The sequence below is a fragment of the Propithecus coquereli genome, unplaced genomic scaffold (assembly GCF_000956105.1).
Source record: "Propithecus coquereli isolate 6110/MARCELLA unplaced genomic scaffold, Pcoq_1.0 Scaffold40, whole genome shotgun sequence".
Classification (NCBI taxonomy): domain Eukaryota; kingdom Metazoa; phylum Chordata; class Mammalia; order Primates; family Indriidae; genus Propithecus; species Propithecus coquereli.
In genome coordinates, this window is record NW_012149730.1 from 5650910 (window position 1) to 5664501 (window position 13592).

Below are 13592 nucleotides of genomic sequence, written 5' to 3' on the forward strand. Positions count from 1 at the left end.
TTTTTTTTTTGTAGAGACAGGGTCTTGCTCTTGCTCAGGCTGGTCTCAAACTCCTGACCTCAAGCGATCCTCCTGTCTCGGCTTCCCAGACTGCTAGTATTTATGACACATGTAAGCCATTGCTCCTGGACTATTTCAGTGTATTTCTAAGTGACAAATACATTTAGAAAATAAGGAATACTGCTATGGAATTTCCCACATCCAAAATAAACAAGGACAAGATGAATCAGTTTTTCCTAGTTAATCTTGGATGTATTTCTTCACTTTATTTATTTTTAAGAGGCAGGGTCTTACTCTGTTACCCAGGCTGAAGTGAAGTGATGCAATCATTGCTCATTGCAACTTTGAACTTCTGGGCTCAAGTAATCCTCCCACCCCAATCTCCTGATTAGCTAGGACCATAGGCATACACCACCACATCTGGCTTATTTATTTTTATTTTTGTAGAAATAGGATCTTGCTATGTTGCCAAGGCTGCTCTTGAACTCCAGACCTAAAATGATCCTCCTGCCTTGGCCTCCCAAAGTGCTTGGATTACAGGCCACTGCATCTGGCCTTTTTAGATGTATTACTATGCATTTTATGATTCTACACATTAAGTACTCTTACAACAGAGGTTTGAGTAAAGTATTAACTGGCTGAGTTCAAATGGTATTGGAGAAACTACATGGAAAGCATTTGAACAAAGATGAAAAATAAATAAAAACTGCAGAAGAAATAATACAAATGTACAATAATAAACTGTCTAAAAAATCACCTTATCAGGCCGGGCATGGTGGCTCATGCCTGTAATCCTAGCACTCTGGGAGGACGAGGCGGGTGGATCGCTCAAGGTCAGGAGTTCGAGAACAGCCTGAGCAAGAGCGAGACCCCGTCTCTACTAAAAATAGAAAGAAATTATCTGGACAACTAAATATATATATATAGGAAAAATTAGCCGGGCATGGTGGCGTATGCCTGTGGTCCCAGCTACTCAGGAGGCTGAGGCAGTAGGATCGCTTGAACCCAGGAGTTTGAGGTTGCTGTCAGCTAGGCTGAAGCCATGGCACTCACTCTAGACTGGGCAACAAAGCGAGACTCTGTCTCAAAAAAAAAAAAAAAAAATCACGTTATCATATCATGGTTTATATCTTTTAAGTCAAATGTTACTGTTTTGATGGGATCATCTTAAATATAGCTTTAGGGATTCAGAAATTTAGACCTCCTTAGTTCACCGAGAGTTGTGACTGACTCACATTAACCATGCAAAAGATACTAATGTGTAAATACAGTTACTTTACTATTTTAAGAGTGGGGAAATACTGCAAGAAATTAAAATTATTTATGCAGAAAAGTGATCCACTAACTAGCTCTGTGACCATGGCCAAGTCACTGAACCTCTCACCTCTCTATACCTCTTTGTGATCAACTGTAAAATGGAGATACAGTATTATACTTACCTCATAGAGCTATTATGAAGATTAAATGTCAGTATTTATAAAGCACTTTCAACAGTGTCTGACACACACTTGCTGCTACGTATTTGTTAAATAATGCTCACTGGGCTGGGCGAGGTGGTTCACGTTTATAATCCTAGCACTTTGGGAGGATTACTTGAGACCAGGAGTTTGAGACCAGCCTGTGCAACACAGCAAGGACCCTGTCTCTACAAAAAATTAGCCAGGCATGGTGGCCCGTGCCTGTAGTCCTAGCAACATGGGAGGTTGGGGCAGGAGGATTCCTTTAGAATGGGAGTTTGAAACCAGCCTAGGCAATAGAGTGAGACCCTATATCTACAAAAAATAAAAGAAAAAATTAGCCAGGTGTGATGGTGCACTCCTGTATTCCCAGCTATGCATGAGGATCACTTGAGCCCAGGCATTCCAGGTTGCAGTGAGCTGGGATCATGTCACTGCACTTCAGTCTGGGGCAACACAGTGAGACCTTGTCATAAAATAACTAAAAATATAAAATAACATAACATAAAATAAAATGAAATAAAAGCCATATGGTTGTTTACAGAGGAGCATGGACTGAGAACAAAGGGAAATAAATTACCTTAGCGGGTAGTCATCTGATAAAAGAGCTTGAGGAATAGTTTTTCAGTCTTCAGCAGGGTTTTTCAACCCAACCAGTATTGACATTTTGGACCAGATTCTTTGTTGTGAGGGGTTGTCCTGTGCATTGTAGTATGTTTAGGAGCATCCCTGATCTGTACCCAACTAGATGCCAATATCACAACCCTAACCTCCTCCACAGTTGACAACCAAAATTGTCTTCAGATACAGCCAAATGTCCCCTGGGAGGTAAAAGTGTCCCAGGTTGCAAACCACTGCTCTAGAGATCTATTTGCCAAGTTGAACAATTTCCTCCTGTCAGCTGCTTAAGAACCTCTCTCCTTGGTCATTACTGGATACAGTGACCATTTCTTGCTCAGTGGCCTCTTTTTTTGAGCTCCACGCATGTTGGTCCTTCAGTATTTTGTTTTCTTCAAAGAGGCTGCAAGTGGTTATAGGTTTATTTTACATAAACCAAGTTATCATCAGGTTTTGTAGAGACCACATCTTCTAGAGTAACTAACAGCAGCATCAATTTATTTCCATAGTCCAAACAAAAACAAATCAATTCTTAGGACAGGAACTTCTGCAGCCAGCTAATTTAACCTATTACACAATTTTGCTAGTTTGATCCTTTTTCCCTCCTAATTTAATGCTTTTTAAGTTCTTGTGTGATTTCTTTTTATTTATTCATGTATTTATTTATTTATTAGAGAGAGGGCCTTGCTATGTTGTCCAGGCTAGACTCGTCAGCTCAAACGAATCTCCTGCCTCCCAAAGAACTGGGACTCCAGGCGTGCTGCTGTGCTCAGCTTCCTAATTTATTCTTATCCATGTATTTTGGAAGCATTTAACTGTAGATCCCCACATATCAGCTTTGAACTGCGGCAGGGGAAAGAGTCATTTTGAAACTCCAGCACACACGATACAGGATAAAACAGAAAGGTAGGGGAAAAAATATCTACCAACATTTTATATTCTGAAATGTTTGGTAGCTAATATACATAAACTTTAGGCACTGATTCAGAGTTTTTCACCATGCCCAAACAAGGGAAGTTGCTACAATCTTGCCTCAGCACTAGAATATAGCTCATCATGGGAGCTTTCCAGAAAAAGCAGCATAAATAACGAATCCTAGTAAACTATCCCTGGTACAACTTCTAGTGGACTGACTTTGAAACACTTTCTTAGCAAATATGCCAGAGCCTAAGTCTAACTAAAATAGAAAAGAAGGAAAAGAATCAGGCCGGGCGTGGTGGCTCACGCCTGTAATCCTAGCTACTCTGCGAGGCTGAGGCGGGCTGATCGTTTGAGCTCAGGAGCTCGAGACCAGCCTGAGCAAGAGTGAGACCCCCGTCTCTACTAAAAAAATAGAAAAAAATTAGTTGGACAACTAAAAATATATATATAAAAAATTAGCTGGGCATAGTGGCACATGCCTGTGGTCCCAGCTACTTGGGAGGCTGACGCAGAAGGATCGCTTGAGCCCAGGAGTTTGAGGTTGCTGTGAGCTAGGCTGATGCCATGGCACTCACTCTAGCCCGGGCAACACAGTGAGACTCTGTCTTAAAAAAAAAAAAAAAAAAAGTCATGTAGCTTCTAAACAAGTACTGTAGTGATAGTTCTGACTTACGATGGTCTGATATACAGTATTTTCATTTTATAATGGCGTAAAAGCAATTCTTATTCAGTAGAAGCTGTACTTCAAGTACTCATACAACCATTCTGTTTTTCTCTTCAGTATAGTATTCAATAAATTACATGAGATACAATATAAACCACTTTATTCTAAAATAGGCTTTGTGTGAGATGTGCCCAACTGTAGGCTAGGCTAAACTATGATGTAGGTTAGGCGTATTAAACGAATTTTCGACTTAACGATACACACAACCCCATCGTAAATTCAGAGAATGAGAGTGAAAAGGCAAATAATGCTTTAGCCTTATTATGAAAGTAGTTTTAACCTTGTGGATACTCTGAAAGGATCTCAGGGACTCCCTCTTCCATGGGTTCTTGTACTTTAAGAACAGCTGCTCTAGATGTTTAAGGATTTTGAATTTCTGCATAAATGCGTAACTACAAATACATCTTTCACTTTTAAATTACGCTAACATAACATCATCTGGGTGTTTTTCTTTTAAGGCACTGCACGCTTAAAAAAAACACCCCAAACTGGGTATCACCCAGATAATTTAGAACAAGAAAATTATGAACACTAAACCCTATACAGCACCATATAACAATGGTTAAGTGTGAAATCATGAAGGTCAGCCCTGTGACCTTTGTTGTGTTATTTAATCTCCTGGTGCTTTTAGTTTTTCCTTCTGGAAAATAGAGATACAAATATTTCCACCTCACAAAGTTTTATGAAGATTAAATGAAAACAAAGAAAGTAGTTGCTCAAAACCATGTCTGCATATAAAAGCGTAACCAATGTTACCTGTATTTCCCAGTAAAGCAATTATGCAAAAAAACAAAAAACCTAAAGAGAAAAACCGATGTTACCTATAGTTATATTAATACTTATCTTTAACATGTCCTAAAATATTAAACCTGAGATATTTGTTCAACAAAACAGTATCAGACTAAACCAATGCTAACAAAATACAGCGATTACTCCATATTTTACTCTTCATAGTTGTGCCTCCTTAGAGGAATTTAATTTCGATATTGCTTTATACCAGAAAATGAATTAAAAGAAAGCATTTAAGAAAAATCTAGAACCGGACTGCTTTTGAAAACACAAAACAATTCTCCAAGGAACAAAGGAAAGGAGTATCAAACAGTTCGTAAATGAATAGGCTTGATGACAAAGTTTATAAACCAAAAAGAACTTTAGAAACTATTCAGTAGTCTACTCTCTTTATTCAGAGCAAGTAACCAAGACCCATGAATTAATTTCTCTGCAGCCACACAGAGTGTGGCAGTATCATTCCTAACAAAACCTCTTCTTAATATGGGCCTGTAAACTGCTAATTCTAAACCGAGCAGTGTGAATATTCATCAACTTTGTGGAGAGTTAAGCAGACGGTTAAGCAGCCAAGAGCACTAGCCTTCCTTCCCTAAACTGGTTCCCTAGGAGCCAAGAAACTTTAGAGCTTTATTTCCTGACAAAAAAAAAAATGTCACGGTAAACCATCTCTTTTCTGGGTATATACAGAGCCTCAGAGTTCCCAAAGCGCTTTTCACTATATCAGGAGAAAGAATATTAAAACATTCAGAATTAAGAGTAACTGATATCCTTTACATTTAATTCTTGCTCTAAAAACGAGGTTCAAGATGAACGTTCACACAACCACTCCTAATTACTTCTGCGCATAACTGTATTCCTCACGCCCAAGGAGCAGAATTTGAGGGATACGGGCGACGGGATGCAGAGAACCGCAAACCTGCTTCTCAAAACCCGAGCGGAACACAAGGGAGACCGGAGCCCGGCCTTTGGGCGAACGAACTGTTCCTCCCCGAAACCGCCCGCACAAACAACCCGCGCCTCCCTGGCCGCCTGCTAGAAGCTTCCTCCTAAAGAACGAGTCACAGGCTCAGGGGCCGCGTAAGCAAGTGGGCCTGGCGCTGCTCAGGCGTCCGCCCCTCCCCGCCGCTGGCCCGGCCCCCGGGGAAGCCCCCTTGGCCCCACCCAGAGCCAGGGCCCGCCCCTAGTTCCCCTGGCCTCCTTCCTGTGGGAAGTGCGGCTCCCTTCGCGTCCCCCACCCTCTCGACTCCGCCTGGCAGCCGATCCGCCGCCCAGCGCAAGCTGGCCCGGCAAGGGGCGTCCAGGACCCTAGAATTTGTGAGTGCGCAATCAGGCCCCGCCGGCAAGCCTTGCCCCTGCAACAAGCCGCCGACCCGCCCACTCGCCGCGGGCCAGGTCGTACCTCGCCACCAGTACGTCTTGGACAAGTCATGCCAGGTCTGATGCCGGGTGTGGTGAGTGCCGCCCGGACCCAGGTGCGCCGCCTCGATGAGGTCCCGGCGCCGCTCCGGCTGCAGCACCACCTCCAGCTCCGCGAAGGTCTTGCGGTGCCGCTGCCGCCGCTGGTAATACAAAGTCCCACCGCGCACCACGTAGCAAGCGGCAGCCTTGCGGATTTTACGCTTGACATTGCCCTCGGTGCCCGGGGCGTATGGCTCGCTCTCGTTTGTCAAGTAGCGCAGGATGGCCCGGTAGCTCTCCTCGCTTGACATCGCGGAAGGCGGCTCTGAGGGCGCCTGTCAGTGGCAGAGGAGGAAAAGAGCGCACCACCTCCAGGCAGATGCAACAGCAGCGGCAGCACCGTAGGGAGGAACGGCTGCGCCTTTGGCGAGCGCTCTTAGACGGCGCCCGCAGCACGAAGGGAGAACGGACGACTCGGTAACCAGGGGGAACTGCACTTCTCAAGCGCGCGGGATCCACTGGCGACTGACAAAATGGCTGCTGCACCACCGGAAGTGACACAAGTCAGGGGCGGGGACTGAGCCCTGATTGGAGCGCACTAGTTTTTTGGCTTAATGGAGCCGATGGAGTGACGTCAGGAATGCGGACGGACATTTTGGAAGCGGGTAGGCCCTTCCTGGGGAATCGAGGGTCTTTGGGCAGACATCTTAAGTCCTGGCAGCTTCCCTTTTCATTTTTCCCTTCTTTCCCACGCTTTCTAAGGAGCCACGTGTAGGAGGAGCTGGTGGGCAGTTGTGATGTCATTGGAGACACAGAAGGGGTAAAGGAGTCCGTTTTTTCGTCTACCTTATGAGACGCCAGACATCATAAAATAATAAGATTGTGAGGCCCCTATAAAAATGTTAGTCTTTGAACCCAGCACCAAAGACAGCTCTATGGAAATTTAGGTTCCAGTTAACTAGCGTTATAAAATCTTAAGTCGTTCAATGATAGGAGTTATTGTAGTTCCTAAACTTTTAACTGCTAGCTCCCAATTACCCAAGGAATAGTCGGGATTTTTCTGGAATGATTAGCATATATAGTGACGATTTTCTACAAAGGGCAATCGTGTTGTAAAGGGGTGGGAAAGAGTAACTAGTACTATATTCTTAAAGGTTTATTTGCATGTATTTCTATGTAAACGTAGGGGAAAGCGTTTTCCATTTTACACCCAATATATTAAGAGCACAAGAGGCCAAGCCGACTTGAATTGCGTTTCCCAATGTGTGCTAAGGTTTCTTTTCTTTTCTTTTTTTTTTTTTTTTTGAGACAGAGTCTCACTCTGTTACCTGGGCTAGAGTGCCATGGCGTCAGCTTAGCTCACAGCAACCTCAAACTCCTGGGCTCAAGCGATCCTCCTGCCTCAGCCTCCCGAGTAGCTGGGACTACAGGCACGCGCCACCATGCCTGACTAATTGTTTTCTATATATATTTTAATTGTCCAGCTAATTTCTTTCTATTTTTAGTAGAGACAGGTCTCTCTCTTGCTCAGGCTGGTCTCGAACTCCTGAGCTCAAATGATCCACCTCCCGAGGCCTCCCAGAGTGTTAGTGCGCTAAGGTTTCTAATTCAGATATTTAGCTGGCAGTCTGGAGCAGCGACTCGAGCGACCCTTCCCTGGGCTGAACCTGCAGCCCTTAAAAAAGCCCCAGGCCAACCATACTCTGGCGAGTGGAGTCAGATACTAATGCTGCTTTGCTGAAGCCGGAAAATTTCAGGCTTCCGCGCCCAAGGGTTCTGGTCGCAAACGCTGCCAATGCTCCCATTCCCTACCAGGTAGTGTGCAGTCTCTGGATGAAGCTCTTTGTCCCGTGTGGAGGCAGGTGAGGGGCAGGCAACAGGTAAATGCAGCAGACTCAAAAACAGAATGAGGCACCCAGGCTCCATGGTTTTTGGGGAGCGCGTACACTAATTCCCAGCGGGCCCAGAATCACAAGGGAATCATTGAAAGATTCCAGGTGTAGGGACTTGAACTCCCAAGGCCCAGAGGAAAAACACAACTACCAGGCCTGGGATCTACTTTGGCTCAATTTACAGACTTTACGACCATAGCTGGAAGAGGGAGGAATTAAAATGCGTGGTTGCCCTCTCCGCCAGTGGAGTGGGGCACTGAGAGAAGCCTAAATCCACCCTGTAAGAAGCTGGTCAACATGTTGGGCCAACCCCACCACTCCTTTCTGCTGTCATATTGATTCCTTTTAAAAGTAAATTTAACATCAAGTGAGTAGATTTAAGTAAAATTTAAAGCAAACAATACAGGTAGGAGTATACTGGCAAGAGTGGAAAGTAACAAATACCACTTAAGAAAAGCTAAGTGAAAAGACCTTTCTCCACCCAATCGTTTCTGCCAAAACACAAGGCGTGAAAGCACTGAGAACCCCACTAATGCCTGGATTCCTCTTGGGACTAACAGAAAAATGTTTTAATTAAATGCTTCCTCGGTGGTCAGATTGTATTCCTGAGCAAAGCTAAAACTTGCTATACTATGAAAACAGGTACTTAGTGTTTATTTCTAGTTCCTTCTGGGCCACAGGCTACGTAGGACTCAAAGATCATCAGAATCAGCAGTTACACTTTATTAAAAGCCAACATTTAAACCAGAAAATACTTTTATTTTGTCCAAAAATTAGCATAGCTCTGCATCCAAGTTGGATATTTTCATTGATTATTTTAAGCTTTTCTTGTCCACAGTGAAATTTTACTTTCCCTGTAATTTCATAAATAAAACATTGTCATTGCAATAAAAAGATTTTTCCCCCAAGCAAAATCTTAAGTTTTGCCCTCCTGAGCAAAAGCCCGCATATTTCTTATATTGATTTTTACATATTTCAATTTTCGGGTTCCCAAAGAGAACTATTTATTTTGTTATCCTCAGTACTTTTGAACAGTGCCTGAATTTAACATGCACTAGAAAGAAAAATTGCCATCACCTTGAACAGAATGGGGATAAGAGGAAATGTTGACATTGACTATACCTTTAGTATTCCTATGTGTAAAAGCATGTTTCTCAAGAAGATTGTGGCTTGTTCACTGTTGTATCCTTGCAAGAATCTACTTTCTGTAGAAGTACAAGCCTATTTACATAAATGATTACTTCTATATTCCTTATCCCATCTTATACACATACATCTCTTCAATCAGTAGGATACTCAAGACACTATTGCAATCTGACATGGCTCTGTCAAACCCCACAGAAGTTATATAGGATACTTTGCTCAAGAAGCAGTGCTCTTCATTTAAGCTTACTTTCTGGGAGCAAGTTTTAAAGGCATGTTCAACTCAGCTATCAGCTAATAGTAGGTGAGACACCAATAGAAGGCAAACCCTATAAATAATTCTGTTTATTAAAAATCATGGAAATGGGTAATTTAAAAAAATCATTTAAAAGATTTACTTTCTGCAAAGTACAGGTGGCTCCCAGGTTGCCAAATTGAGATATGTTCCTGAGGATGTCTTTTTTATTTTTTTGAGACAGGGTCTCACTCTCCCAGGCTAGAGTGCAGCAGCGTCATAGCTCACTGCAACCTCAAACTCCTGGGCTTAAAAGCAATCCTTCTGCTGCTTCCCAGGTTGCTGAGACTGCACGTGTGCACTGCCATGCCTGGCTAGAAGAGGCAGGGTCTCCCAGTGTTGTCCAGGCTGGTCTTATACTCCTAGGCTCAAGCAATCCTCCTGCCTCGGGCTCCAAAAGTGCTGGGATTAGAAGCGTGAACCCCCACACCTGGCCCCAAGTACATCTTTAGGTTGGATTTGTATGTAACCTGGATCCCTGATGAACATCACATGTATGATGATACTACTACTACAATGGCTCATGTGGTAATGATACAGTGTAATACTCTAACAGTAATACCCCTGTACTAAGTTATATAAACTTGTGTTCTTTTAAGCAAACTCAAAAGTTTAGACAGAAATTTCAAAAAAAAAAAAAATAATTAAAGGTTAACACTCACCTAATGTTGCATCAACACTAGGCTAATAGGAATGTTATCCTTATTTTGATCTTCTAACCAAATCAATAACCTTCCCATTTCAGTAATTAATCCATTACGCTGCTTAGTAATAATTGATGCTTTCACTGGAACACTGCCTTTGACATGTTCCATTGTTCTCACTTTATCCTCTATAATTGTTCGGATAGTAATGTCATATGGCCTTTCTCTGAAAGGCTGAAGGCTTAATTATTTCTACTTCCCGTTTCCATTGTAATCATCGGTCTCTTCGCTGCAGGCTCAATGTGGACTTGCAGTGGACTTTCACTTTGGAGGCATGGTCATAAGGGTAAACACACTCACAAAATCAAATAAAAGGTTAAGAAAGTTATATGCTTACGTGACCATATAAACAATGAGACTAGCCATGAACATAAAGAGGCTGTGCCAACAAACCACTTATGTCATGCGGGCTTGCTCACATGCATGGAAGAAACCAGTTCCCAAATCACTCATCTGATTAATTATTTCAGGATATCAATAATATCCTTATGGGGAGCCTTGGGAGGCTGTTGTTAATTATAGAACACCGTAAGTGAGGCTGTCCAGGTTGTCTGTAACCCAGGGACTGCCTGCTTATCTTTTTACGAATCACTTGGATTAAATCTATGCAGCATCCTAGTACTTGCAGCCATTAAACCAAAAGGTTTACCATGCTGTCAGTCTGTGTCATGTGCCTACACACCTCAGCTAAGCAAAGCCAGCATTTAACCACATATATTTTATTTCTTACATCATTTTGCTTAGCATTTCTTGTACTAAGGCTTACTTTAGGGAGTATTCCTGAGAATGAACTTTAATAAAGGCCTACCTCTTAACTTCTCAACTCTCTGAAGTCACCTAAGACCATGTAGGCCCACTACGCCTATTATATGAGAGAAAAAAAATCCAGCACAACCTAGAGTTAGAGTTGGATCTTTATTTAAAAACCTGATCTGCCAACTTAGCGTTTTCCACCAACTCGGGGAGCAGAAACCTTCACAGGCTTCACAATCTTTTGCTTAGGTGCTGCCTTTGTAGGTGCCTGTAAAAAGACGACATGTTATGTGACATCACTCCTCAGAAGTTTATTACCCTTCTCTTATGTTCAGATTCTTTATGTATCCTAGATCACTTTCTTAATTTAACAGCATTCCCAACACCAATCTTTTCATGTGAACCCCCCTAAAATATTAGAACTCCATCTTTATAACGAAAGATAAAGACTAAGATAGTTATAGATTGAAGGAGTAAGGAGACACAACTTAGTGTGAGATTCCTGAATTTTATTAACAGTATTGGACAAATGAAATTTTCTGGTTTTTAAAGCTTTACTATGGTTATATAAACTAAAAACTGAGAAAAACTGGGCAAACTCTGTGTACTGCTACTGAAAACTTTTCTAGTCTAAAATTATTTCAAACTATAGTTTAAAAAGCAAAAGCCACCTTTATTTCTCCCCTTCCCAATTCCTGTCTAACATTAAGAAATGCTCTGGCTCCTGGAGATCTGTAACTGAAATCAGTCACACAGATCATTTCCAGTTCAGCCTTACACTAAATTTTTTAAAACCATGAAACTTTCTCATTTATCACAATTTGGATTAAAAATAAATTTTCCTATTACTTGAGAAATGCAAGACATCTCATAATTACCTTAGCAGCAGCCATTGCAGTCTTTTTAGATGCTTGCTTAGCCTTTTTTGCTTCCTTTGCAGCCCTGTGGGGTTAAAAAATTAAGGCAAAGCACTTTACTCCTTAAGGGTATAGCTTATTAACAAGGAGCTAGAGTATTAGTCAAGTAGAACTATCATATTCCATCTGTCCCCATCTCCATTTATTTATTTGTAGGCTAAATCCAAGGGGTTTGTCAATAAGTTTCATTAACCACCAAATCAGCTTAACATATACATTATATGGTAACTTTAACTTCATACAGAATTTGAACATAATTAAACGATATTATAAACTGTTGTATTATTAAACCTAAATATTTATAACCAATAATCAAATTGCTTACTACAGATGCAAGTTTCAAAATGAAAATAACATCAGATTAGGTTCCTGAACCTATAAATTCAAACATAACCTAAAATCCATCCTAATAGCTGAAATGGTCATAATGCAATATGCCTCACCTGATAGCTTGCTCTCGTTGAGCCTTTCTAACTTCAGGTTTCTGATTTCGCTTAGCCATTATATCAGCAAGAGATGCGCCAGTGATGGCCCTCTGGAATTTCACTGCACGGCGAGTTCGTTTCTTTTGAATTTCCTCCTATAAAACAAAAAGATTGGGGTGGGGGGGCAAACACGAACCCTCCTCCATGAAATAAAACATGCTTTCCGCTTAGGGATTGTTTAAGCCATCCATTACAAATCCTGGTCATTTCTTTTACTACCTTAAAAAGGCAAAATATTGAACTGTAAAGAAAATGATTGGTTATTTCATGAACTGGATGGTACTGTATACCCAACCCCCGCTTTTGAGACAGAGTCTCACTCTATTGCCCAGGCTAGCTCACAGCAACCTCAAACTCCTGGGCTCAAGGGATCCTTCTGCCTCAGCCTCCCGGGTAGCTGGGACTACAGGCGCACACCACCATGCCCAGCTAATTTTTTCTATTTTTAGTAGAGACAGGGGTGTCCCTTTTGCTGAGGCTGGTCTTGAACTCCTGACTTCAAGCAATCCTCCCGCCTTGGCCTCCCAGGGTGCTAGGATTACAGGCATGAGCCACCTCACCTAACCTTAAAACTTATTTTAATAAGACTGTTTACACTTTTAATAATTTACTTATGGAAAAATTATCAAGCCTCAACTCACCTATTTTTAACTCAAAGGGCTGTCAATGGGAGAAATATTCAAGCTAAGATAATGATTTATGACAGGAAAACCACCAAACTTTAGGGAATGTCCATGAGTCAAGGCAAAACAAAATTCAAACATTTCTTGCAAATTCTATAGGCAGGAAACCTATGCTACAGTACTTATGAGAAAAAAGATCTTGAAGTGTATCTCTAAGTCCAAGAACAATTAAAGTAAGTTTGTGGCTAAAACATATCCTCATTTTAAACTTTTCTGAAAGGTAAATCTTATTGTAGAAAATGCTAGCATTTACCTGTTCCATTTTTCTTATATCAAATCCATTTTTTTTTTTTTTCCTGAAACAGAGTTTTGCTCTGTTGCCTGGGCTAGAGTGCCGTGGTGTCAGGCTAGCTCACTGCAACCTCAAACTCCTGGGCGCAAGCAATCCTACTGCCTCAGCCTCCCGAGTAGCTGGGATGACAGGCATGCGCCACCATGCCCGGCTAATTTTTTGTGTATATTTTTAGTTGTCCAGCTAATTTCTTTCTATTTTTAGTAGAGACAGGGTCTCACTCTTGCTCAGGCCGGTCTTGAATTCCTGACCTTAAGCGATCCTCCCACCTCGGCCTCCCAGAATGCTAGGATTACAGGCATGAGCCACCACGCCCGGCCTCAAATCCATTTTTAAATATTTTCTTATTGTGGCAAAATATATTAATTTGCCCTCTTTAACCCCTTTACGGTGTATAATTCAGTGGCATTAAGTTCATTCATGGCTGGGCGCGGTGGCTCACGCCTGTAATCCTAGCTCTCTGGGAGGCCGAGGCGGGCGGATTGTTTGAGCTCAGGAGTTCGAAACCAGCCTGAGCAACA

General features: G+C 42.0%; 2 protein-coding genes across 2 annotated transcripts in view; both read right to left on the minus strand.

Moving 5' to 3' along the window:
* Positions 1–6446, minus strand: part of ZBTB11 (zinc finger and BTB domain containing 11) — a 40530-nt gene extending 34084 nt beyond the window's left edge. Inside the window, exon 1 of the mRNA XM_012652843.1 lies at positions 5909–6446. Coding sequence (XP_012508297.1) covers positions 5909–6218 — 310 coding nt within the window. The 5' untranslated portion in view covers positions 6219–6446. The remainder of the gene's footprint in view (positions 1–5908) is intronic.
* A 4391-nt stretch (positions 6447–10837) lies between these two features.
* RPL24 (ribosomal protein L24) overlaps positions 10838–13592 on the minus strand; it is a 5826-nt gene continuing 3071 nt past the window's right edge. The window contains exons 4-6 of the mRNA XM_012652844.1: positions 12055–12191; positions 11573–11636; positions 10838–10962 (exon numbers count right to left, since the gene is read on the minus strand). Coding sequence (XP_012508298.1) covers positions 10882–10962; positions 11573–11636; positions 12055–12191 — 282 coding nt within the window. The 3' untranslated portion in view covers positions 10838–10881. The remainder of the gene's footprint in view (positions 10963–11572; positions 11637–12054; positions 12192–13592) is intronic.